General features: G+C 42.4%; 1 protein-coding gene across 1 annotated transcript in view; it reads left to right on the forward strand.

The window, feature by feature from the left end:
• msh3 (mutS homolog 3 (E. coli)) overlaps nucleotides 1-26,714 on the forward strand; it is a 121,741-nt gene that overhangs the window by 50,041 nt on the left and 44,986 nt on the right. The window contains 5 exon segments of the mRNA XM_024002453.2: nucleotides 12,462-12,649; nucleotides 18,403-18,571; nucleotides 20,912-20,976; nucleotides 21,244-21,360; nucleotides 26,552-26,659. Coding sequence (XP_023858221.1) covers nucleotides 12,462-12,649; nucleotides 18,403-18,571; nucleotides 20,912-20,976; nucleotides 21,244-21,360; nucleotides 26,552-26,659 — 647 coding nt within the window.

Raw genomic sequence — 26,714 nt, forward strand, 5'->3', positions numbered from 1 at the left:
AAATTGTCCTAAGCGTTATCGCTATTGCACTCATATGCATGTGCCCGAACATACACACCATACAATCACATGTTGCCTAGCCTATATAATAAAAAAGACAAAATTGCGGGCCTAAAGTAAATGAATTATAGCCTAGTAAATACACTCCTTTGCCTACCTTGAGGCCCGACTAAATGAGCAAATTAACAGGAACGTCACCTAGATTTGGCTTATTCATTCATTAAAAAAATGAAAAAGAACCTCATTAGTTCTATAAATGAAAAGCTTAGTTACATTACACCACACCGCTTATTAACCTCTCTAGGGTACGTGAGACGGTAGCGTACCACCTCTTCAACAGCCAGTGAAAGTGCAGGGCGCCAAATTCAAAACAACAGAAATCCCATAATAAAAATTCCTCAAACATACATGTATTTTACACCATTTTAAAGATACACTTGTTGTAAATCCAGCCACAGTGTCCGATTTCAAAAAGGCGTTACGACGAAAGCAAACCAAACGATTATGTTAGGTGAGTGCCTATTCACAGAATAACACAGCCATTTTTCCAGCCAAAGAGAGGATTTACAAAAAGGAGAAATATAGATAAAATTAATCACTAACCGTTGATGATCTCCATCAGATGACACTCATAGGACTTCATGTTACACAATACATGTATGTTTTGTTCGGTAAAGTTCATATTTATATCCAAAAATCTGAGTTTACATTGGCGCCTTACGTTCAGAAGTCACAAAACATCCTTTGATTTTGCAGAGAGCCACATCAATTTACAGGAATACTCATAATAAACATTGCTAAAAGATACAACTGTTATGCATGGAATTTTAGATGCACTTCTCCTTAATGCAACCGCTGTGTCAGATTTCAAAAAAGCTTTACGYAAAAAGCAAACCATGCAATAATCTGAGTCGGCGCTCAGAGCCCAATCAAGACACAAATATAGCCGCCATATTATGCAGTCAACAGAAGTCAGAAATAACATTATAAACATTCACTTACCTTTGATGATCTTCATCAGAATGCACTCCCAGTTCCACAATAAATGTTTGTTTTGTTCTAGTAATGTCCGTCATTTATGTCCAAATTCCTCCTTGTTCTAGCGTTCAGTATACTTTCCAAACTCACGACGCTCGGGCGGGGTCCAGCGGAAAGTATGGACAAAAGGTTTAAAAAGTTATATTACAGTCCGTAAAAACATGACAAACGAAATATTGAATCAATCTTTAGGATGTTTTTAACATAATTCTTCAATAATGTTCCAACCGGAGTATTCCTGTGTCTTCAGAATTGCGATGGAACAGAGCTCGCTCTCACGTGAACGCGCATGGTCAGAGCATGGTCACCTCATGGCAGACCTGACTAATTCTTCTCTCCTTCGGCCCCACTAAACAGTAGAGGCATCAGACAAGTTCTAACGACTAGTGGAAGCCTTAGGAAGTGCAACATTACCAATATCCCACTGTATCTTCAATAGGAGCTGAGTTGAAAAATCGTTCAACCTCAGAATTCCCACTTCCTGGTTGGATTTTTCTCTCAGGTTTTTGCCTGCCTGATGAGTTCTGTTATACTCACAGACATCATTCAAACAGTTTTAGAAACTTCAGAGTGTTTTCTATCCAAATAATAATATGCATATTCTAGCTTTTATGGCTTTGTAGCAGGCCGTTTACTCTGGCATGCTTTTCATCCGGACGTGAAAATGCTGCCCCCTACCCCAAAGAAGTTAACGATTACTTTGAATACCATTGCATGGTTATCAAATCAAATTTATTAGTCACATACACATGGTTAGCAGATGTTAATGCGAGTGTAGCGAAATGCTTGTGCTTCTAGTTCCGACAATGCAGTAATAACCAACAAGTAATCTAACCTAACAATTCCACAACTACTACCTTATACACACACACAAGTGTAAAGGGATAAAGAATATGTACATAAAGATATATGAATGAGTGGTGGTACAGAACGGCATGGCAAGATCAGTAGATGGTATAGAGTACGGTATATACATATGAGATGAGTACTGTAGGGTATGTAACATAAAGTGGCATAGTTTAAAGTGGCTAGTGGTACTGTATTACATAAGATGGCAAGATGCAGTAGATGATATAGAGTACAGTATATACATATGAGATGGGTAATGTAGGGTATGAAAACATTATTTTAAGTGGCATTGTTTAAAGTGGCTAGTGGTACATTTTTACATAATTTCCATCAATTCCCATTTTTAAAGTGGCTGGAGTTGAGTCAGTATGTTGGCAGCGGCCGCTAAATGTTAGTGGTGGCTGTTTAACAGTCTGATGCCTTGAGATAGAAGCTGTTTTTCAGTCTCTCGGTCCCTGCTTTGATGCACCTGTACTGACCTCGCCTTCTGGATGATAGCGGGGTGAACAGGCAGTGGCTTGGGTGGTTGTTGTCCTTGATGATCTTTATGGCCTCCTGTGACATCGGGTGGTGTAGGTGTCCTGTAGGGCAGGTAGTTTGCCCGGGTGGTGCGTTCTGCAGACCTCACTACCCTCTGGAGAGCCTTACGGTTGTGGGCGGAGCAGTTGCCGTACCAGGCGGTGATACAGCCCGACAGGATGCTCTCGATTGTGCATCTGTAAGAAGTTTGTGAGTGCTTTTTGGTGACAAGCCGAATTTCTTCAGCCTCCTGAGGTTGAAGAGGCGCTGCTGCGCCTTCTTCACAACGCTGTCTGTGTGGGTGGACCAATTCAATTTGTCCGTGATGTGTACACCGAGGAACTAAAACTTTCCACCTTCTCCACCACTACTGACCCGTCGATGTGGATAGGGGGTGCTCCCTCTGCTGTTTCCTGAAGTCCACAATCATCTCCTTTGTTTTGTTGACGTTGAGTGTGAGGTTATTTTCCTGACACCACACTCCGAGGGCCCTCACCTCCTCCCTGTAGGCCGTCTAGTCGTTGTTGGTAATCAAGCCTACCACTGTAGTGTCATCCGCAAACTTGATGATTGAGTTGGAGGTGTGCATGGCCACGCAGTCGTGGGTGAACAGGGAGTACAGGAGAGGGCTCAGAACGCACCCTTGTGGGCCCCAGTGTTTGAGGATCAGCGGGTGGAGAGTTGTTTACCTACCCTCACCACTGGGGGCGGCCCGTCAGGAAGTCCAGGACCCAGTTGCACAGGGCGGGGTCGAGACCCAGGGTCTCGAGCTTGATGACGAGTTTGGAGGGTACTATGGTGTTAAATGCTGAGCTGTAATCGATGAAAGCATTCTCACATGGGTATTCCTCTTGTCCAGATGGGTTAGGGCAGTGTGCAGTGTGGTTGCGATTGCGTCGTCTGTGGACCTATTGGGTCGGTAAGCAAATTGGAGTGGGTCTAGGGTGTCCGGTAGGGTGGAGGTGATATGGTCCTTGACTAGTCTCTCAAAGCACTTCATGATGACGGAAGTGATGCTACGGGCGGTAGTCGTTTAGCTCAGTTACCTTAGCTTTCTTGGGAACAGGAACAATGGTGGCCCTCTTGAAGCATGTGGGAACAGCAGACTGGGATAAGGATTGATTGAATATGTCCGTAAACACACCAGCCAGCTGGTCTGCGCATGCTCTGAGGACGCGGCTGGGAATGCCGTCTGGGCCTGCAGCCTTGCGAGGGTTAACACGTTTAAATGTTTTACTCACCTCGCTGCAGTGAAGGAGAGCCCGCAGGTTTTGTAGGGGGTGCGTGTCAGTGGCACTGTATTGTCCTCCAAAGCGGGCAAAAAAGTTGTTTAGCCTGTCTGGGAGCAAGACATCCTGGTCCGCGACGGGGCTGGTTTTCTTTTTGTAATCCGTGATAGACTGTAGACCCTGCCACATACCTCTTGTGTCTGAGCTGTTGAATTGCGACTCGATTTTGTCTCTGTACTGGGACTTAGCCTGTTTGATTGCCTTGCGGAGAGAATAGCTACACTGTTTGTATTCGGTCATGCTTCCGGTCACCTTGCCCTGGTTAAAAGCAGTGGTTCGTGCTTTCAGTTTCACGCGAATGCTGCCGTCAATCCACGGTTTCTGGTTTGGGAATGTTTTAATCGTTGCTGTGGGTACGACATCGTCAATGCACTTCCTAATGAACTCGCTCACCGAATCAGCATATTCGTCAATATTGTTGTTGGACGCAATGCGGAACATATTCCAATCCGCGGTGATCGAAGCAGTCTTGAAGCGTGGATTCAGATTGGTCGGACCGTTGAACAGACCTGAGCGCGGGAGCTTGTTGTTTAGTTTCTGTTTGTAGGCTGGAATCAACAAAATGGAGTCGTGGTCAGCTTTTCCGAAAGGGGGCGGGGGAGGGCCTTATATGCGTCGGGAAATTAGTATAACAATGATCTAGGGTTTTCCCACCCTGGTAGCACAATCGATATGCTGATAGAATTTAGGGAGTTTTGTTTTTAGATTAGCCTTGTTAAAATCCCCAGCTACGATGAATGCAGCCTCAGGGTGTGTGGTTTCAGTTTACAAAGATCAGATAAAGTTCGTTCAGGGCCATCGATGTGTCTGCTTGGGGGGGAATATATACGGCTGTGATTATGATTGAAGAGAATTCCCTTGGTAGATAATGCGGTCGACATTTGATTGTGAGGAGTTCTAGATCAGGTGAACAGAATGACTTGAGTTCCTGTGTGTTGTTATGATGATCACACCACGTCTCGTTAATCATAAGGCATACCCCCCCGCCCTCTTCTTACCAGAAAGATGTTTGTTTCTGTCGGCGCGATGCATGAAGAAACCAGCTGGCTGCACCGACTCCGTTAGCGTCTCTTGAGTTAGCCATGTTTCCGTGAAGCAGAGCACGTTGCAATCCCTGATGTCTCTCTGGAATGCTACCCGTGCTCGGATTTCATCAACCTTATTGTCAAGAGACTGGACATTGGCGAGTAGTATGCTAGGGAGTGGAGCGCGATGTGCCCGTCTCCGAAGCCTGACCACGAGACCGCCTCGTTTTCCCCTTTTACGGCGTCGCACAGGGTCGCGGCTGGGATCAGATCCATTGTATTGGGTGGAAGGCAAAACACGGATCCGTTTCGGAAAGTCATATTCCTGGTAGGAACGATGATGAGTTGACGTTAATCGTATATTCAGTAGTTCCTCCCGACTGTATGTAATGAAACCTAAGATTACCTGGGGTACCGATGTAAGAAATAACACATAAAAAAGCAAAATACTGCATATTTTCCAAGGAACGCGAAGCGAGGCGGCCATCTCTTTCCGGCGCCGGATGTGATGGTTATGGTTCCGACCCAAGGTATTCAGTCATCTGTATGTGGTGCATAATTTTGCTAGGGCAAATAAAAGTTACTCACGTTCATGTCTATACACTGACCATGTGTGCACCCTAATAACACAACTAGCAACCTTCACGGATCTGGGTTCTGTGCCGCTGTAGAGTGGATATTGTCCCGGTGTAGAAGGTGAGCGCAGACTGGGGATCTTCAAATGTGTGGCTACCCCTGTAAAGTAATCCTCAGTTATCCGGGTGTATCAGGCCAAATCTGACTCCTGCCTTGTGAAGGTGGGCTTTTACACCTTTGTATGCAGCTCTGCATTTTGCCAGATCTGCAGAGTAATCTGGGAAGATATGGATCCGCTTGCCATTGTAGTTCAGTTGTCCTCTTTCATGGGAGGTGCGAATAATTTTCTCTTTGGTCTGGAAGTAATGTAGCGGACCAGCATTGCTCTGGGAGGGTGACCGGGCTGTGGTTTTACCGCTAGAGTGCGATGTGCCCTGTCGATGACTGGGGGCCGGTCAAACGTCTCTCCGCCAAGGACGTCAAGCAGGAAAGTGGCCATGAACTCGGTAGGATTGCGCCCTTCCATCCCTTCTGTAATTCCGACCACACGTACAGTGGGAGAACAAGTATTTGATACACTGACAATTTTGCAGGTTTTCCTACTTACAAAGCATGTAGAGGTCTGTAATTTTTATCATAGGTACACTTCAACTGTGAGAGAAGGAATCTAAAACAAAAATCCAGAAAATCACATTGTATGATTTTTAATTAATTAATTTGCATTTATTGCATGACATAAGTATTTGATACATCAGAAAAGCAGAACTGAATATTTGGTACAGAAACCTTAGTTTGCAATTACAGAGATCATACGTTTCCTGTAGTTCTTGACCAGGTTTGCACACACTGCAGCAGGGATTTTGGCCCACTCCTCCATACAGACCTTCTCCAGATCCTTCAGGTTTCGGGGCTGTCGCTGGGCAATACGGACTTTCGGCTCCCTCCAAAGATTTTCTATTGGGTTCAGGTCTGGAGACTGGCTAGGCCACTCCAGGACCTTGAGATGCTTCTTACGGAGCCACTCCTTAGTTGCCCTGGCTGTGTGTTTCGGGTCGTTGTCATGCTGGAAGACCCAGCCACGACCCATCTTCAATGCTCTTACTGAGGGAAGGAGGTTGTTGGTCAAGATCTCGCGATACATGGCCCATCCATCCTCCCTTCAATACGGTGCAGTCGTCCTGTCCCCCTTGCAGAAAAGCATCCCCAAAGAATGATGTTTCCACCTCCATGCTTCACGGTTGGGATGGTGTTCTTGGGTTGTACTCATCCTTCTATTCCTCCAAACACGGCGAGTGGAGTTTAGAGCAAAAAGCTCTATTTTTGTCTCATCAGACCACATGACCTTCTCCCATTCCTCCTCTGGATCATCCAGATGGTCATTGGCAAACTTCAGACGGGCCTGGACATGCGCTGGCTTGAGCAGGGGGACCTTGCGTGCGCTGCAGGATTTTAATCCATGACGGCGTAGTGTGTTACTAATGGTTTTCTTTGAGACTGTGGTCCCAGCTCTCTTCAGGTCATTGACCAGTCCTGCCGTGTAGTTCTGGGCTGATCCCTCACATTCCTCATGATCATTGATGCCCCACGAGGTGAGATCTTGCATGGAGCCCCAGACCGAGGGTGATTGACCGTCATCTTGAACTTCTTCCATTTTCTAATAATTGTGCCAACAGTTGTTGCCTTCTCACCAAGCTGCTTGGCTATTGTCCTGTAGCCCATCCCAGCCTTGTACAGGTCTACAATTTATCCCTGATGTCCTACACAGCTCTCTGGTCTGGCCATTGTGGAGAGGTTGGAGTCTGTTTGATTGAGTGTGTGGACAGGTGTCTTTTATACAGGTAAGAGTTCAAACAGGTGCAGTTAATACAGGTAATGAGTGGAGAACAGGAGGGCTTCTTAAAGAAAAACTAACAGGTCTGTGAGAGCCGGAATTCTTACTGGTTGGTAGGTGATCAAATACTTATGTCATGCAATAAAATGCAAATTAATTACTTAAAAATCATACAATGTGATTTTCTGGATTTTTGTTTTAGATTCCGTCTCTCACAGTTGAAGTGTACCTATGAAAAAATGACAGACCTCTACATGCTTTGTAAGTAGGAAAACCTGCAAAATCGGCAGTGTATCAAATACTTGTTCCCCCACTGTATGTTCTTTAACTTCACGTGCTCGTCGTTTTTGGTCTCCAATTCGGTAAGCGAATTATCTATGTCGGTCAATGGCGTTTCCATATCCTTTATTTTTGGGGGTTTTGTCGCGAAAGTCGTTTGTAGTGTTGCCATAGTTGACTGGACTTCTGTCATAATTTCAGCTCGTAGACTTGACACAGAGGAGTGAAGTTCGGTCATGAAATCAGAGCGTAGTGTAGCCGTTAGCATCCGCCATCTTGTTGCTAGTCTTCGTCGTGTCTCTTGTTTACCGTTTTCCCAGTTCCGGACATATCCAATAATGTCACCGGAATGTTGCTCGAGTCAGTAGGTGTGCAAAATTTGTTCTTGTTTTGATAGATAAAAGGTTAAAACATAGAAGTATCAGCCCTTAGTGGAGTGGCCTCGGAACACATCTTACGTAGCCATTTTGAAACCGCACCCCTTTTCTTTTTATTCAGTTTAGTCACATTATTTCTCAATTTGCAATTTGCCATTCCTTTTGCCTCATCCCTCTCACCCATACAATTTTAAAATTCCTCATCAATCCACAGGAATTTAACAGTTTTTACAGTAATTTTCTTAATGGGTGCGTGTTTATTAGCAACTGGAATAAGCATATTTCATAAATGTGTCAAGTGCTTTGTCTGTTTGCTCCTCGTTACACACGACGGACCAACAGATAATATATACATCAATAACATAGGAATCACAACAAAATGTATTGTATGACCTCTTAGTACAGCAAGCTTCAATGCCATACAACTCTCCTTCCATGGCCTCCAACTGCTCTTAAATGCAAGTAAAACTAAATGCATGCTTTTCAACCGATCGCTGCCCATACCTGCCCGCCCGTCCAGCATCACTACTCTGGACGGTTCTGACTTAGAATATGTGGACAACTACAAATACCTAGGTGTCTGGTTAGACTGTAAACTCTCCTTCCAGACTCACATTAAGCATCTCCAATCCAAAATTAAATCTAGAATCAGCTTCCTATTTCGCAACAAAGCATCCTTCACTCATGCTGACAAACATACCCTCGTAAAACTGACTATCCTACCGATCCTTGACTTCGGCGATGTCATTTACAAAATAGCCTCAAACTCTACTCAGCAAATTGGATGCAGTCTATCACAGTGCCATCAGTTTTGTCAGCAAAGCCCCATATACTACCCACCACTGCGACCTGTATGCTCTCGTTGGCTGGCCCTCGCTTCATATTCGTCGCCAAACTCACTGGCTCCAGGTCGTCTATAAGTCTTTGCTAGGTAAAGCCCCGCCTTATCTCTGCTCACTGGTCACCACAGCAGCACCAGCATCCAAAAATCACTGAAGCTGGAGACTCATATCTCCCTCACTAACTTTAAGCACCAGATGTTAGAGCAGCTCACAGATCACTGCAACTGTACATAGCCCATCTGTAAACAGCCCATCCAACTACCTCATCCCCCACACTGTTATTTATTGTATATATTTTGCTCCTTTCCACCCCAGTATCTCTACTTGCACACTCATCTTCTGCACACCTATCACTCCAGTGTTTAATTGCTATATTGTAACTATTTTGCCACTATGGCCTATTTATTGCCCATATCCTACCTCATTTGCACACACTGTATATAGTCCTTTTCTATTGTATTATTGACTGCATGTTTGTTTATTCCATGTGTTATTCTGTGTTGTTGTTTGTGTCGCACTGCCTTGCTTTATCTTGGCCAGGTCGCATTTGTAAATTACAACTTGTTCTCAACTAGCCTACCTGGTTAAATAAAGATGAAATAAAAAAATATATTAGGCCCATCCTTTGGAACTTTGGTTTTCCTAGATATGGCTACTATATTGTGATCACTACATCCGATGGATCTGGGTATTGCTTAATTCCTGCAGCATTTAGTAAAGATGTGATCAATACATGTTGATGATTTCATTCCTGTGCTGTTTGTAACTACCCTGGTAGGTTGACTGATAACCCGAACCAGGTTGCAGGCACTGGTTACAGTTTGAAGCTTTTTCTTGAGTGGGCAGCTTGATGAAAGCCAGTCAATATTTAAATCACCCAGAAAATATACTTRTCTGTTGATATCACATACATTATCAAGCATTTCACACATGTTATCCATATACTGACTGTTAGCACTTGGTCTATAGCAGCTTCCCACCAGAATGCGCTTTAGGTGAGGCAGATGAACCTGTATCCATATTACTTCAACAGTATTTAACATTAGATCCTCTCTAATCTTTACAGGAATGTGGTTCTGAATATAAACAGCAACACATTTCTATAAATGTTATAATCTTGTATTGCTACCACTGTATCGTCAAAGGTATTATCTAAGTGAGTTTCAGAGATAGTCAGAATATGAATGTCATCTGTTACTAGCAAATTATTGATTTCATGAACCTTGTTTCTAAAGCTACATATATTAACTTGTGCTATTTTTATAATTTTTCTTTGAGGATCCTTACTTGCTTTGATTGTTTTACTGGGAAGCTTAGCAGCAGTAGATGTGCTCATGTTCTTTATGTTAGTGCAGGGTGAGCTGCTGATAGTGGACTTCCTCCCAGGGCACACCAGCTTAGTGCTAACAGTATAAATCTGGTTCATAGGCACATGATTTTTGCATATAATAACTGTAGGATCAGTAGAGGCATTCAGGGCAGTTAAAGGGACATACATTAGGTTACTTATATTGTGTCTACTGATGCCCCTGGTCTAATGTACAATTGCTGAAGCATTATGACAACTCTGCGTCACAATGGTAGGGATTAGCTGAGCTGGGCTTGAGTCATTGATAAATCATTGTCTCAAAGCAGCCTTATAGTGCTGTGAAAGAATCCAGGATCCCAAATGATTTGGGTGGATCCCATCCTCCTTATAAAACGTGTTTTGTTTCCAAAGGTATCGAAATTGTCAACAAAAGTTACACCCATTGAGCTGCAATAATCATGTAGCCAGTTGTGAAGAGAAAGAATCCTGCTAAAGCGTACAATGCTGCGATTCAGAGATAGCGGATATGATAGGTCTTTTGTTAGTGTTTAGTAGAGAATCAATCAACTCTTTAAAAATCCAGTTTCAACTTTTCAGAACTGCCCTTCATAATGTCATTAAAACCCACATGGACTACGATATAATTGATTTCCATGTCCTGGCATAGTGCATTCGAGAGCAGCTTAGTAATGTCATTTACTCAAGCTCCGTCATAAAACATTGTTTTTGCACCAGGAACGGTCACATTTCTTACCATGGAGCTGCCCAGAATCACTTCTGGCAAGAAGGACGAGGAAATCCTCGGCAGGTAAACAATTGCCAATGGAACTCCGAGTGATCCGGTTTGTCCTGAAACAGTGCGTAATAGATACAGCTCCTTCAGCGCTGGAACCGTTATTTCTTCAGACAAAACTCATCTGGTACTAACTTCCTTAGCTTGATGGCTAGCAGTTTAGCTTCTCTGTCAAGCAGGCTTAAACCGGTCTGTTAAGCAGGATTCCGGGACAAGAAATAGCGGTCCTTGCTGTTAAAAGCAAACCGTGTCGCGGGTTCGATGCAAAAACATGTTCTGTATTCGTATTTAATGAATATCGGTTTTGTTTCAATCAAAAATAACAAACCGAATGTTTTCCAGCATACAATGTTCAGCTGCGCACTCTGATGACGTGTGACGACATGACGTGCAACAAGTACGGACACATCTGTCCTCAGTGATTCTCTCCACAGAACTAAGGGACAGGATGTACTTTATAACCCAGCCCTAGCCTGTGGTTGACCAATTAGGATTCCTTGCAATAAAACTGGACCAATGGCCAAATAACAAGTATCCTATTTCAGGCTCAATGTGTAGACAAATTCCTTCCATGTCTCTGACCCATTGCTCATTATTTCCCTATTACAGAAAAAACACCTATTTCCATTGATCGTTAGTATTGACTTTTAGTCCTCTTGACCTTTAGGCCTCTTGACCTTTAGTCCTCTGTATTTATCTTGAAATATTCTTACATTAGTCAGCGCAACGGTCTTGACTTTACAGACCTTGACAGACCATGCTGTTCCTTATATAGTTGATACCAAGAATGCTCAGTCATGGCTGGTTCAACCCTTCCCATATAGATTGGGGAGCAACCATAAGTCACTTTGGATTTATCCGCCTCTGGTGTGGCCTCCCAGATGCCAGGACAATTAGGAATACTGCGGCCTTTGTTCTGTTCCTCCAGGCTATCTCGGTCTCATTGACACCCACCACATCTCATCTATGGAATGCCAGCTGTAGGTTTTTAGGCTCTTCTCAGTTCACACAGACATTTAATAGAACAGAAATGTCTTACTGTTTAGTTAAGTATATAATCATCAAATATCCAACAAATCAGGTAAATATGTAATTTTTCTATCACATATTGTAATCCAAACCCAACCTTAATTTACTCGTTGTGATGCACTGACGTTCCAAACTCTGTTTTAGACGAGATTAACTTCATTACCAAAATTATCCTATTACACTTTTGTAGTGAATTTTGACACTAGAATAAATTATTCGGACTTACATTGATGCCACATAGGCTGTTTTCAAAGGGAGGGTTACTTCCTTACTTTACAGGTTAGTGTGTGAGTCCTAAGACCTACTTTACACCTTCCGCTTCAATTGAACATCTGCTCATGTCCGCACAGGGTTGCACGTCCGCACACCACCTAGGAAAAGCGTCCTGCGGACACAGAGATTGAGGAAGTCCGTGCGGACATGTGTGGAGGGTAGCGGACATTCGATATTGCATAATTTCATTCGAGCCGACCTAATAGCGCGGAAGCGTAAGATGTAAATTAGGCTTAACAGCTGTCATATCAGTATTAGATGAGAGTGAGGAATTTACATCTTATCTCTCTCCCCACACACACATACTCTTGTTTTATTCCATGATCTAATTGATACATTCTCAGTTATGTCAATGATATTACCTCACCACAGGGAAATATATGAAAGATGAATTGAGTTTTAATATCGTGTGTTTGCATGTGTGTGTTCCAGTGTTCCACCCAGGAGTTCTACCTCATCAGCAGCAGTCTTTCTCGGCTGGGGGTGGAACTACAGGCTCTGCTCCCATCCATCCAATCACAGCTCAGCTCCTCTCTGCTCCGAGGGCTCCTATTGGACACACCTGAACTGCTGGCTCCCGCTCACAACTTTCTCAAAGTCCTCAACGAGAAGGCAGCCAAGTGAGTCACCACAGTGTGGGCGTGTGTGTGTTAGGCTTGAGGGTTATACCGTATACTGGGGTATTTGGAAATAGCCACGGGATGGTTTTTCAATACCGTTGAAACTATTTCTTTGAAGTTTTTCAATGCATTTTAATATTTGTAGCTACTTTTTAAGTAAATACATGCAGTCAACTTGTGCAATAAGTTAGGAAATAAGGCAAAATAGCACAACGAAAGAAAGCGGGAGCAGGTGAGTCCAGCTGTGTATTGACAGGGGTCACGTTTTATATTGAAAGTCAAGTGTTTATTTTTGTTGCTTTAATAGAGTGATCAGGGGCGTGCAACTTTAGTTTTCCTTCACAGAAAATACATTAGTACAACGCATTTAGCAGAAAATGACAACAGAAGTGCATTGCTATTTGGCTGGCAGCCACCCAAGTAAATGAGCTTACAATGAAAATTATTTTTTTGTGAAAACGTTACATGGCCATCATATTTCTAATGTTTATCATAGAAAGAATGTAGCCAGCTACATTTCCTAATGTATTGCTTAAAGTTAATCTTGCATTTTATTTGAGAAAAGTGGTCTACACTTAGAAAAATACCAGAGAAAAGTAGCGACACAGAGCCCTTACTGCTGATAGAATGTCCATTTGTGAATTCTCATCTGAGTGGAGAATCAAATCAGTCTTTATTTATACAGCACATTTCAGACATGGACTGCAACATAATGTGCTTTACAGGAAAAAACAAATAAAACAATGTAAATATAAACTGAAATATTTACTACACAACAAATATAAGAGGATAAAAAAACGAAATAATAACAATTAAAACTGAACGATTAAAAAGCACCTTAAGGAAAAACAAAGCTAAAAAGGTGTGTTAAAAAATTGTGCGTTTAAAAATTCCCACAGTTTCGGCCCCCCTCAGGTTCTCTAGCAGGCTATTCCAGAGGTTGGGGGCATAGTAACTAAAGGCTGCCTCTCCATGCGTCTTGGTCCTAGGCTTTGTGATAGTTAAAAGGCCAGTACCAGAGGACCTGAAGGACCTACTGGGTACATAACTTTAAAGCATGTCTAACATGTACTGGTGTGCACAATCATGGACTATTTTAAAAACCAGTGTTATGTGTGCTCTCTGTCTGGTCTTGGTAAGTACCTGTACTGCAGCATGAATTAAAATGTGCGACCAGATTCTATCTCTGTGCTTTGGCTCCAACAATAAGTACAGTGTCTTCGGAAAGTATGGGCTCCCGAGTGGTGCAGCGGTCTAAGGCACTGCATCTCAGTGCTGATTCGATCCCGGGCTGTATCACAACCGGCCGTGATCAGGTGACCCATAAGGTGGCGCACAATTGGACCAGCGTCGTCCGGGTTAGGGGAGAGGACACTAAAGAGGCCTTTGTCCGGGGTAGGCCGTCATTGTAAAAATAAAAATTTGTTCTTAGCTGACTTGCATAGTTAAATAAAAGTATTCAGACCCCTTCCCTTTTTCCACATTTTGTTACATCACAGCCTTATTCCAAAATGGATCAAATGAAACATGTTCCGCAACAATCTACACCAAATACCCCATAATGAGAAAGCAAAACAGATTTTTTGAAATAAAAATAAATAAAATGAAATATCACATTTACATACAGTGGGGCAAAAAAGTATTTAGTCAGCCACCAATTGTGCAAGTTCTCCCACTTAAAAAGATGAGAGAGGCCTGTAATTTTCATCATAGGTACACTTCAACTATGACAGACAAAATGAGAAAAACAAATCCAGAAAATCACATTGTAGGATTTTTAATGAATGTATTTGCAAATTATGGTGGAAAAGTTGCTCTCTCAGAATATCATAATGGCCCTGCAACTTTGACTTTTGCCATTTCTGCTCTGCCTTTCTGCACTTTCTCTTTAATTTATTCGTTTCCTCACTCATCCAAGGGGCTTTCCATTTGGAAGTGGCCTTCTCCAACTTCACTAGAGCTTTGGAGTCAATTGTTGCCCTTAATTTGCTATTAAAGTTATTAAAAATCATCACAAAAGGAAGACAGAATATGTGATGGAGCATTGTTTATACATAGGGTTGCACATTTTGGGGAATATTCAGAGGTGGAAACTTTTCGTGGGAATTAACGGGAATATATGGGAATTAACGGGAATATATGCACATTAATATTAATACCATTTAAATGTAGATGTTTTTTGCATTGGATATAAACTCAGCAAAAAAAGAAACGTCCCTTTTTCAGGACCCTGTCTTTCAAAGATAATAAATCCAAATAACTTCACAGATCTTCATTGTAAAGGGTTTATTACACTGTTTCCCATGCTTGTTCAATGAACCATAAACAATTAATTAACATGCACCTGTGGAACAGTCGTTAAGACACTAACAGCTTACAGACGGTAGGTAGGCAATTAAGGTCACAGTTATGAAAACGTAGGACACTAAAGAGGCCTTTCTACTGACTCTGAAAAACACAAAAGAAAGATGCCCTGTTATAAGGCAGGTCCTCACCAGACATCACTGGCAACAACGTCGCTGGACCAGACAGGACTGGCAAAAAGTGCTCTTCACTGACGAGTCACGGTTTTGTCTCACCAGGGGGGTCAAATTTGCGTTTATCGCCGAAGGAATGAGCGTTACACCGAAGCCTGTACTCTGGAGCGGGATCGATTTGGAGGTGGAGGGTCCTCATGGTCTGGGGTGGTGTGTTACAGCATCATCGGACTGAGCTTGTTGTCATTGCAGGCAATCTCAACGCTGTGCGTTACAGGGAAGACATCCTCCTCCCTCATGTGGTACCCTTCCTGCAGGCTCATCCTGACATGACCCTCCAGCATGACAATGCCACCAGCCATACTGCTCGTTCTGTGCGTGATTTCCTTCAAGACAGGAATGTCAGTGTTCTGCCATGGCCAGCGAAGAGCCCGGATCTCAATTCCATTGAGCACGTCTGGGACCTGTTGGATCGGAGGGTGAGGGCTAGGGCCATTCTCCTCAGAAATGTCCGGGAACTTGCAGGTGCCTCGGTGGAAGAGTGGGGTAACATCTCACAGCAAGAACTGGCAAAACTGGTGCAGTCCACGAGGAGGAGATGCACTGCAGTGCTTAATGCAGCTGGTGGCCACACCAGATACTGACTGTTACTTTTGATTTTGACCCCCCCTTTGTTCAGGGACACATTATTCCATTTATGTTAGTCACATGTCTGTGGAACTTGTTCAGTTTATGTCTCAGTTGTTGAATCTTGTTATGTTCATCCAAATATTTACGCATGTTAAGTTTGCTGAAAATAAACGCAGTTGACAGTGAGAGAACGCAAATTTATTTACCACATCATATGGAGACAGAAACATAAACATTTTACCTTATCATAAGTTGACATAATTGCAAATGATTAAATCCTTCCTTGAACTTTCATTAAATGAGTTGAGTCTTCACATGGGATGATTCCACTGAACAACAAAAGAAAGGGAATATTGAATGATCACCAATGATCCATCGCGTCTCCCAAAAATGTTTTCAACGTTGTCAGGCTCAAAAAGCCTCAAATGACCACCAATTTCTCAACCCTTGTATTGGTCAGCCTGTTGCGTGCTTTGGTGTGTGTGTTCCCAAACAAGGACCAGTTGCACTCTGAGGCGGCTGATGTTGGTGGGATTTGGAGGAGGATGGAAGCAACAGGGGAAAGAGCCTTAGATTCACAAAGTCCCTTCCTCCAGGTGGCTGATGAGATATGTTGGCACGACTGCCTTATTGCATCTCCATCCCAAAGCCCTTGCTTGGAAGTGTACTTCGCCAGACTGCCAAGAACCTTGCCATCATCCAGGCCACGGTGGCGAGACACAGTAGTGATGACACCATAGGCCTTGTTGAACTCTGCACCAGACAGGATGCTCTTGCCAGCATGCTTGGGTCCAACATGTATGCTTCGGTGTGTATGGGCTTCAGGCAGAAGTCCTCACGCTTTTTGATGCGTTTCAGAATTGCATTTTCCTCTGCTTGGAGCAACAGTGAAGTGGGGAGGGCTGTACGGATTTCTTCTCTTACATCTGCAAGAAGATTCTGAACATCAGACAGTAGGGCATTGTCTCCCTCAATCCGTGCAATGGCTACTGCTTTAGGTTTCAGAAGTTTCAGGCTGCTTACCTCTCTCTCCCAAAATACATCGGCAGACTGTGATATGGTCATTTCTTGGAGAGACTCCTTCCCCTCCAGGAGACTGTCAAACATGWTGACAATACCACCCCAGCGGATGTTGCTAGGCAGCTTCAATGTGGTGCTCTTATTCTTCTCACTTTGCTTGGTGAGGTAAATTGCTGCTATAACTTGATGACCCTTCACATACCTAACCATTTCCTTGGCTTTCTAGTAGAGTGTATCCATTGTTTTCAGTGCCATGTCCTTGAGGAGCTGATTCAATGCATGAGCAGCACAGCCAATGGGTGTGATGTGAGGGTAGGACACCTCCACTTTAGACCAAGCAGCCTTCATGTTTGCAGCATTGTCTGTCACCAGTGCAAATACCTTCTGTGGTCCAAGGTCATTGATGACTGCCTTAAGCTCATCTGCAATGTAGAGACCGGTGTGTCTGTTGTCCCTTGTGTCTGTGCTCTTGTAGAATACAGGTTGAGGGGTGGAGATGATGTAGTTAATTATTCCTTGCCCATGAACATTCGACCACCCATCAGAGATGATTGCAATACAGTCTGTTTTCTCTATGATTTGCTTGACCTTCACTTGAACTGTGTTGAACTCTGCATCCAGCAAATGAGTAGATAAAGCATGTCTGGTTGGAGGGGTGTAATGCTGGGTAAAGTACATTCAGAAATCTCTTCCAATACACATTGCCTGTGAATTCTTAAAATAAAGTGGTGATCCTAACTGGCCTTAGACAGGGAATTTTTTTACTTGGATTTAATGTCAGGAATTGTGAAAATCTGATTTTCAATGTATTTGGCTAAGGTGTATGTAAACTTCCGAATTCAACTGTAATAAAGGAAAATATATTTTTAAAAGGTGTGTGTGTGTGTGTATATATATATATATATATATATAAAGTGGGGAGAACAAGTATTTGATACACTGCCGATTTTGCAGGTTTTCCTACTTACAAAGCATGTAGAGGTCTGTAATTTTTTATCATAGGTACACTTCAACTGTGAGAGACGGAATCTAAAACAAAAATCCAGATAATCACATTGTATGATTTTTAAGTAATTCATTTGCATTTTATTGCATCGATCTTCAAGACTTCAAAGAGGGCCAGCCTACTTTCTAATACAAAATGTAATTGATGTGTACTGAACATATCACCCGTAATAAAGCGCAATGCACTATGATAAACTACATCCAATGGCTTCAATACATTCATATAGACGATATCGCCATAGTCAGTAACCAGAATGAATGTTGACTTGTTCTGCTATTTAATGAAAGACAGGACCTTTTCCTATAGATGAGGTCTATATTAATTATGAATTTAAGTAATTCATCAGCTTGCTTTTTGAAAGATAGCTTTTCGTCAATCCAGATGCCCAGATATTAATAAGTGGGCACCATCCAAATCATCAGATACATTTTTACGTCATTTTGTAAATAACATATACTTGGTTTTACCTGCATTAAGTACCAATTTCAGTTAATCAATGGTTTTCTGTTGTGAAATAAAGGCAGATTGAAGCTCTGACCAAGCTTGGTCAGCTGTGCGGCAATGGCATACACCACAGTGTCATCTGCATACAGGTGAAAGTAAAAAATGTGTGTGTGTAGGTCAGGGGATAAGAGGGAGCTATTCTGTGACCTGTCGGGCTTCCCAGTGCTCCAGGGGAGGAGAGTCGAGATCCAATCGGTTCTGACTGAGATACAAGACCACCGGAGAGAGGTCCGATACACACTCAGGACCCCCACACTGGACTACGTCAGAGTCAGTGGACAAGAGGTAACGGAGAGAGAGAGAGAGAGTGTGTGTTGTGTGTGACAGACGCTGCGGGTGGACAGGGGAGTGTGTGTCTGTTTGTGTTAGGCAGAGACTAATATCATTTTAGCCCTATTCCCACTACAAGATATGAAGGAGAGTCTGAGGAGGGCGGGGTGGCGAAAGATAATTCTACTTTTCAATTCACATTACAGCCTTGCCGTTCGCTGTGGCTGGCAACGTGACATACTTGGTCCGCAGCTCAAAATGACAATTTTACAATTAAAAACAAAAAATTGTGTTTCAATTGAGAAACAGGCATTGGTCTGAAGCCAATAAAGAAAATAAATTCACGTGAGCACCACAATGCCTACTTCACCCATGCTCAGCCAAGGTTTTCCAGCACACAACTTTGACTTACTACAGTAGCTATGTTGGTCTATTGTAGACAAAAGCACAGTTGCTTTAACAGCATGTATTCATCAAGTAGTGTTAAATTCACACTTTGGATGGCTAGGCTACCTAGGCCTTTTGAATCCAAAATTATTGACTGGAATTAATTAATCATCACAATAGTGATGACATACTGGATGAGTATCTTTTTAATTACAGCTGCAAAGGCCTACACAATGCAACCCTGCATACAACGAGCTCAACCCTGTTAGTTTTTGTCTAATCGCAGTTGTCTGTTTAAAGGGTTTTACTGTTTTCATCCTCCCTGGGCCAGGAGTCTTTCCAGTATTTATTTTTTTACCATATGACCTTATTATTAATTTGGTCCCATATAAAAATGTTTTTACAGCTGATTTATTACTATGTCATGCGCTAAAACTAGGATCCGGAGTTGGTTAGGTTAGCATACTACCAGATCAGGAAAAACTCTGGGCCCCAGGAAAACAATTTCCCCACCACCACTCTGGGACCTGTGGTGCCACCTCTGAAATCACACAATGTTACAAATGAAACAACATATCCTATTTGTATGATCTATATTTTCCATGTTTTTGGTGGTGGGGATGGGCTTCCATAGTTTTATGAGGCTCAGTGCAGCCGGCGGCTAATGCGACAATTTCAGAATGTAACAGGCACTTAAGTAAAAAATCTATAAAACAAGTCTCAAATATTAGGAAAATGTCTATACATTTCAACTGTTTAAAAAACATTGCACTGCTATTACCATTTATATTGTAGGAGTGTTAACTCAACGAGACAATTCTGTTTACACTGCCCTGCTTCAAGTGGTGCAACTGTTGGGCGAGTGTCAGGCGCTACTTCCAGAGATAGTGGTCGAGACGTAGCAAGTACACAAGTTTGCATTTGAGTAATATGTGTAGCCTATGGTATTTTTACAAAAAGTTTACTAAGTGTGAAGAGGCCTTTTGTGTAGGTGGCTGAGTCACAGTGGTGATCTAATTTAGGCGTGCGTGTATGTTTGTGAGAAAAGCTGCGGGTGAATAGGTGAGTGTATGTGTTTGTGTTAGGCGGGCACTGATGGCCTCATTTTCTGTAGGTGGCTAGGTCACAGTGGTGATCTAATTTAGTTGTGTATGTGTGTGTCTGACTTATTAACTGCTTAAATGTAGCCTTATGTAATCCCCCAAAGTAATTATTTATCATAAGAGGGCCATAAACCAGGGTTTCCCAAACTCTGTTATGGGGCTTAGATGCAGGGGGTGGGGCCCTTAACACTACACAGCTGATTCAAATAATCAAAGCTTGATGATGAGTTGTTTATTTGAATCAGCTATGTAGTGCTACAGCAAAAACCAAAACGTGCACCCTGAGTGGGCCCCAGGACCGAGTTTTGGAAAACCTGCCATAAACAATAATTAGTAATGCTGCAAGAAAGGTTCAAATCTCACCTTACTGGTAAAAATAGTTATACATTGCTGAGGTGTAGTCACTTTTGAAGACACAAGCTCAAGTACACAGTACAAATATGAAAATAGGGTTCAGCCAGGAGTTGATGGAGAGTCGGAAGAGCGAATGAAATGGTAGGAGGGACATCCTAGCTTCAAATGGTGTCAGATTTCACATCCTGCGTCACACAGGCAGAAGAGGCAAACTAATTTCAATAAGAATCAGGGCTACCTCTCAATGCAAGCCATTTCGATCTGTGGTGTCCACATATCGATTTATAAGCACAAATGTCTGTCCTAACCGGTACCAGAACCACGCAGGTCCCCAAAACAGGGGACTACATCTTTAAGGCTTGTTTGTGTGTTTTAATCAAATTGATGTTGTCTCTGTCTGCAGGCAAGTTATTTATCTCCCCTCCTGTTCTACCTCCTAACCTTTCTCCATCCTTCTCTCTCCCCCTGCATCCCTCTCTTCCTGCTTCCCTCTTTTCCTCCCCCATCCCAGTTCTTGATAGAGGTGAAGAACTCTATGGTGTCTGTGGTTCCGTCCGACTGGGTTAAGATCAGCAGGTGAGAACACAGAGAGGACAGAGATGGGAGTGTTACACATTTTGTCACATTTTATTTATCTGTTCTAATCAGTGTTGTCTCTTCCTTTTATGTCTACCTTTCCCCTCCGTCTCATTTCTCTGACCACCGTCTTGTAAGATAGAGGTCCTGACAGGAAATTGTGATATTTGTTGAGCTGGGAAATGAAATCAATGACCATGATCTATGACTGAGGATGAATCACTCTCTCTCTCTCTCCCCCTCCCTCCTGCCCCTACTCCCTTCAAGTACTAAGGCAGTGAGTAGGTACCAGTCTCCGTACCTGATAGGAAGATGTAGGAGTCTGTCCCAGCTCAGAGAACAGCTGCTCATCGACAGCCAGAAAGAATGGACCAACTTCCTACAGTATGTATCCCTTATTCATCACCTACAGTACATCAATTTAATGTTGTTAACATCCATCCAAAGTGGGCAGGGGGTTGATATGTAAAACAGCAGAAATTCCAATGGGAGGTTTAAGACCTAGTTTAAAGGAGCTACATGTAACATTTCCACCGGCGACTAACACCAACTGTCAATTACATATCAGTAGTAGCAAAGTGCTAGAAATCCACGAGAGTAAAACATACTTTTTAGAACACTGCACAACGCAGCTAATTAGCATTTCACTTCTAATTAGCATTTTTACTGGGACTACAAGCCAGTCCAGCTGATAAGGTAAGAAGCAGTAATATGCCGTTTTAGGTGTTTTAAAGTTACCTTAAAAAAAACGCATGAAAAGACGTCCTTCCCTCCAACCCGCCATGTCAGGTCTCCTGGCACCTCCACTCCTATGAGGGACAGCTCCCCAAATACCAGTCAAAGCTCTTCTCTGTCCTGGCACCACAATGGAGGAACAAGCTCCTTCCTGTAATCCAGACAGTCCCTACCCATCTTCCAAAAATGTCTCTTCAAAAGCCTCTTGGTTTAACCCCCAAGCACCCCCTTGCACTAACACTTGCATTTTATTTTCTTACTATCACTGATTGTGCTAATAGCTGTACTTGGAGGAAAGTTTTACTTGCAGCGACTGTGATATGCGCTTGTCTTACTTACCTTAATGTAACAGTATTTCTTCCGTCACTCTCCTTGCCACAATGTGGGATTGAACCAGGGACTCCCTGCACACATCAACAACAGTCACCCTCAAAGCACCGTTACCTATCGCTCCACAACAACTACTTCAAGGTCTCGGAGTGAGTGAATAGGGCTGTTGTGGTGACTGTATTACCGCCACACCGGCAGTCATGAGTCATGACCGCAGTAAAATTACATGTCACGGTAATCTCCTCTTATGCACTCTGGACAAGTTTTGGTAGTACCCAACTTGCTAACGACCATCAGGTCCAAATGGCCTGGTACACGGAGCCCTATTGTCCCTCTAACCATTGATATCAATGCAAATGCAATCGAAAATCACATCAAACACTTATCATCAAAACAGTATCATGCTTTTAAAATTCACCCCACTGTGCTGATCAATTTGAAGAAAGTTCAACAGCAGGTTGAAACTGAGTGTAAAAAATGGTTGTTGTGGATGTTTTTTCAAAGCCTAACAGAACGAAATGGACAGCGCTTTCTAAGGCGATGATTAATTTAAAACACCCATACGCATATTAGAGTTTATGCATAGGCTTATGAGCCTAAGCCCCCCCCCCCKAAAAAAAACTTTGATTATTGATTGTGCCGTTATACAATACATAGCCTACCACATATTACCCATGCCAGAAAAACCAAAACCAAAATTGATTTAAGACGGTACATATTTGCCAGGTTGCAATTGTAAATGAGAACTTGTTCTCAACTTGCCTACCTGGTTAAATAAAGGTGAAATAAATAAAATAGGTCTAGCCCAGTGGGGGGGCTTGCCTGTTTGCATGTCATTTTGACATTAATACGTGTCACATATCAGTTTGCCAATGAAGCCGCATACAAACATGGTATGGTCTCTTTTTTGTTTTCTTGAGTAAGGCAGCTCCAAAATGCAGGTGTTTCAGCCTAGCTCAGTTCTTTCTGTGGTGGTGTGGCAAGCCAGCAGAAAATATGGAGCGTTGCGCTGTGATTGGCTCTGTTCTGTCACTCATGGGGACACTACGTCACCGCCAAGTCTAAGGGTAGAGCTAGAAACTTGTAGCCCCTTGGAGGCTGCCATAGAGTTACATTAGAAGTGCCCATCCAAGAAGGCTCAAGGTCATTGGCCACAGATAAAATGACTTCAAATCACGTTATATGTACTGTAGCTTTGATTGGACTGATCATGTCAACATCATACTTTCAAAATCTTAGCTAGCAGTCATCATCATGAATCAAGTCGACAATCTACTGGAAAATCCTTTTTAATCCTTGTCATATGAAGAGAAATAATGAAGAGAAGTTATAGATAAAACATATCGGTGCTCATTGGGCCATTGGACATAAACATTACACAACAAGTTGGAAATCGCAAATTCAACAATGAGTGGTTTAGAAGGAATCAGTGACAGTGGTTAATCACTAGCTTGCTATTCAGTGGCTATGTGGTCCCAAGTCTGGGTTTCAGGATCTCTTTTCCACGCTTAAAATTATTAACATTCAACATTGGCCATGCTGTCAATGAAGCATGATTTGTGTCACGCTCAAAACAACTGTTAACTCGGAACTGCAAAAACTTGACTTCAGTGAGTTCAAGACAACTGGGAAGACGGGAATAAACGAGCTCTGACAGGGAAAATACGTTTGAACGGTCATCCGGCCTCTTTCTACAGCTACGACCTGAAGATCAATGACGTCCTCATGATTCAACCTTTTTTTCCAAGTTCCCAGTTGTTTTGAAAGCACCATAAATCCAGAGAATGCCATACTTTGAAGACGAAATTTGCCCACGAAGGACCGTCGCGCCACCTTCCTGTTCAAGTGAGCACAGCATAACAAGGTGAGTCCAAAAATGTATTGTTTGCTGCTGCATGAATTATATATGCCAGGGAGTTATGTATACTGTAGCTAAGAAAGTAATACTAAGTGCATGTTGTGTAGTAAGATGTTAGTAGCCCATGTGCCTCACCCTAATAATTTGGTCTATTCACCCCTCTTAATTTAGACTACTGTTCTGACTTGGTAGTGCACATATAGCCTAGAGAAATGTATCCATTGAATATTGTAAGAGCTTTTGTTGTCTGCTTATATGCCACTTTTATTTATTCTACGGTTCTGACTTGGCATACAGGGAGAACATTTCAAAAGTGCTAAACAAATAGTTATATTGACTACGTCCATCCTAGCTCGCTCATTAATGTCTTAATCGAAATTATGGATTGCTTCCTATCTGCTTGTTGTCCCCTTATGACATAGTTTGTACATCTCAATTGTCATTAGAAACCACATTTGTTTAAGCAAGTCAGCCATAGTCAGCTTTGTTTTTTTTAAAGGCAGTAAATGAGGCTGAATGAATGAACTGTTTCGCTGCTAGACAAGGCTCCACTGATAGCCAGATGTAACAGTGGTAAGGTATTGGGACTGCTGTTGGGACAGCATTATGTAGGCCCTAACAGTTTGTGGGCACCGTTTGGCACCGTTATAGTGCACTTAATGTATTGTTTAGTGTTGTGTTGTGTAGTAGCTTTGCTGGCATGCATCCCACTTTTCTATATATTTTTTTCCCCACCAAGATTTACATGCTAAAATCACCTCTAGTCTAGCCTATTCTCCAAAATTAAACTAATTAGAATAATCGCCTTTGAGTGTGGGCTGTTTTTTTATTCATACTGGATGGACGTAATGCTACACTCCCAAATTTCTATCCAGCAGTCTGGGAGAGAACGCATAGCCCTGGGCGATGCTGTTGGTTCATTGATTGTGCAGGGCAGCATACAGAGTTAGCCTACAATTATAGTACATTTATATTTGATTTTGAATAGCCTTTTTTATTTTCAAAATGAATTAGGTGACACATTTACCTTTAGCCATACAGAATATCTCACCACTGTGCATTTCCATCTCCTCCTCTCTCTTCTTTATTCCTTTCTAGAGCGCTCAGAGGGGCTGTCAACAGTTTAGTGAAATATGTTTTCGTACGAAAACATGTTACCATCAATGTTCCCGAACAGATTTCACTTGGTTTCCCAAATGAAGCACTGCAGGAACAGGGTTGGAGCAGCTCATTTTAAGCACATGCTTCGCTCTAAAACTGAAGTAGCCTACTCGGCATCATTGACGATCCCTCAGACGATTCCGCAGGTGAAGAAGCTGGATGTAAGAGGTCCTGGGCTGGCTTGGTTACATACCTGTCAGGTGGATGGATTATCTTGGCAAAGGAGAAACGCTCACTGACAGGGATGTAAACAAATTTGTGCACAACATTTTTATTAAATAATATTTTTGTGTGTATGGAACATTTCTGGGATCTTTTATTTCAGCTCATGAAACATGGGACCCACACTTTACATGTTGTGTTTATCTTTTTGTTCAGTATATCGAAATACATTTTACATATTAGTAAAGACAAGATTAAATTGAGTATAGTTTGATGGGTGGAAATATGATCACTTGATGAGTGAACAGATGTGCAGCTTGAGGCAAGGAACAGAGCGCAAGCTTTGTGACTCTCAAATCATCAATAGTCGCATCATGCAGCTGTCGTGGAATTATTCTAATCAAAAGGAGAGACTTTTAGATTTCTTCAAAACAATCAAACTTTATTATTTAATTACTGCAGTAACGGAGCTTGTCAATGACCCACCTGTACAGTAGGCGATTCATTGAGAGCCCAAACAGCAGAACTAAGCCACAGCATTTTATAACATAGTCCATCCTCCTGGATATTCATGACAAATCACAGATGAGAGAATTTATACAAAAGTACATTTTGCTCTCATGCAACAGACGTCAAGATTTACATGGCGCCAAATATCTGTCTCTAGTTCATTTACTTCTTTCTTATACAGAAATACTAATGCAACATAGACACAAGGTCCTTTCCTTAAATAAACTGGAGATTGGGTCTCCCTGGCACCGACAGACAGGCACACAGACACTAATGGAAGGGAATGTTGTTTTATCACCAAGCCATCGTAAATCTACTGTCAATGTTAAATCTCAGAGGCTTCTCTCCCAACACAGACACATGAGAGTTCTAAGAACTCTATTATGTTGCCTCTAAGAAAAACAGACAGTGTAAGTACTAATATATGCTTACATTCTAATATAAAAGTAATGTGATTAACGTAATGTTGTAATTCTACGACACAGCCCATAATTTATTTTAAACTAAACTTACAACTTATCTCTAAATCTAGCATATATGACCTGTTTCAAATGATCACTTTTACGCTCAACTTCATATGCGCACTCGCTCCACAATGGGAAAAATATCCTTTCTATTTTATTCAACTAAGTTCAATTATATTCTTCTTACTATAAAATCATATCATATAAAATAATCTTGTCAGCTAAATGAACTAGCCTATAGCCTATGACATGGAGCAGAGCCAGATAACATACAGTAGGCCAACTCATATTCTGTTCTTCCCCTTCTACACTCAAACTCTCTCTCTCACTCTCTCTCTCTCTCTCTCGCTCTCAGTCAGTTTGGGGAGTACTACCACACTATGAAGAAGGCTGTTGGTAACTTAGCAACAGTGGACTGTCTGTTCTCATTGGCTGAGGTGGCTAAGCAGAGGAACTACTGCAGGTAATCACTCTGATGACCTTTACCTTAGGTATGAGTGTGTGTGTGTGTGTGTGTG

The sequence above is a fragment of the Salvelinus sp. IW2-2015 genome, linkage group LG15, assembly GCF_002910315.2.
Source record: "Salvelinus sp. IW2-2015 linkage group LG15, ASM291031v2, whole genome shotgun sequence".
NCBI classification, from domain to species: domain Eukaryota; kingdom Metazoa; phylum Chordata; class Actinopteri; order Salmoniformes; family Salmonidae; genus Salvelinus; species Salvelinus sp. IW2-2015.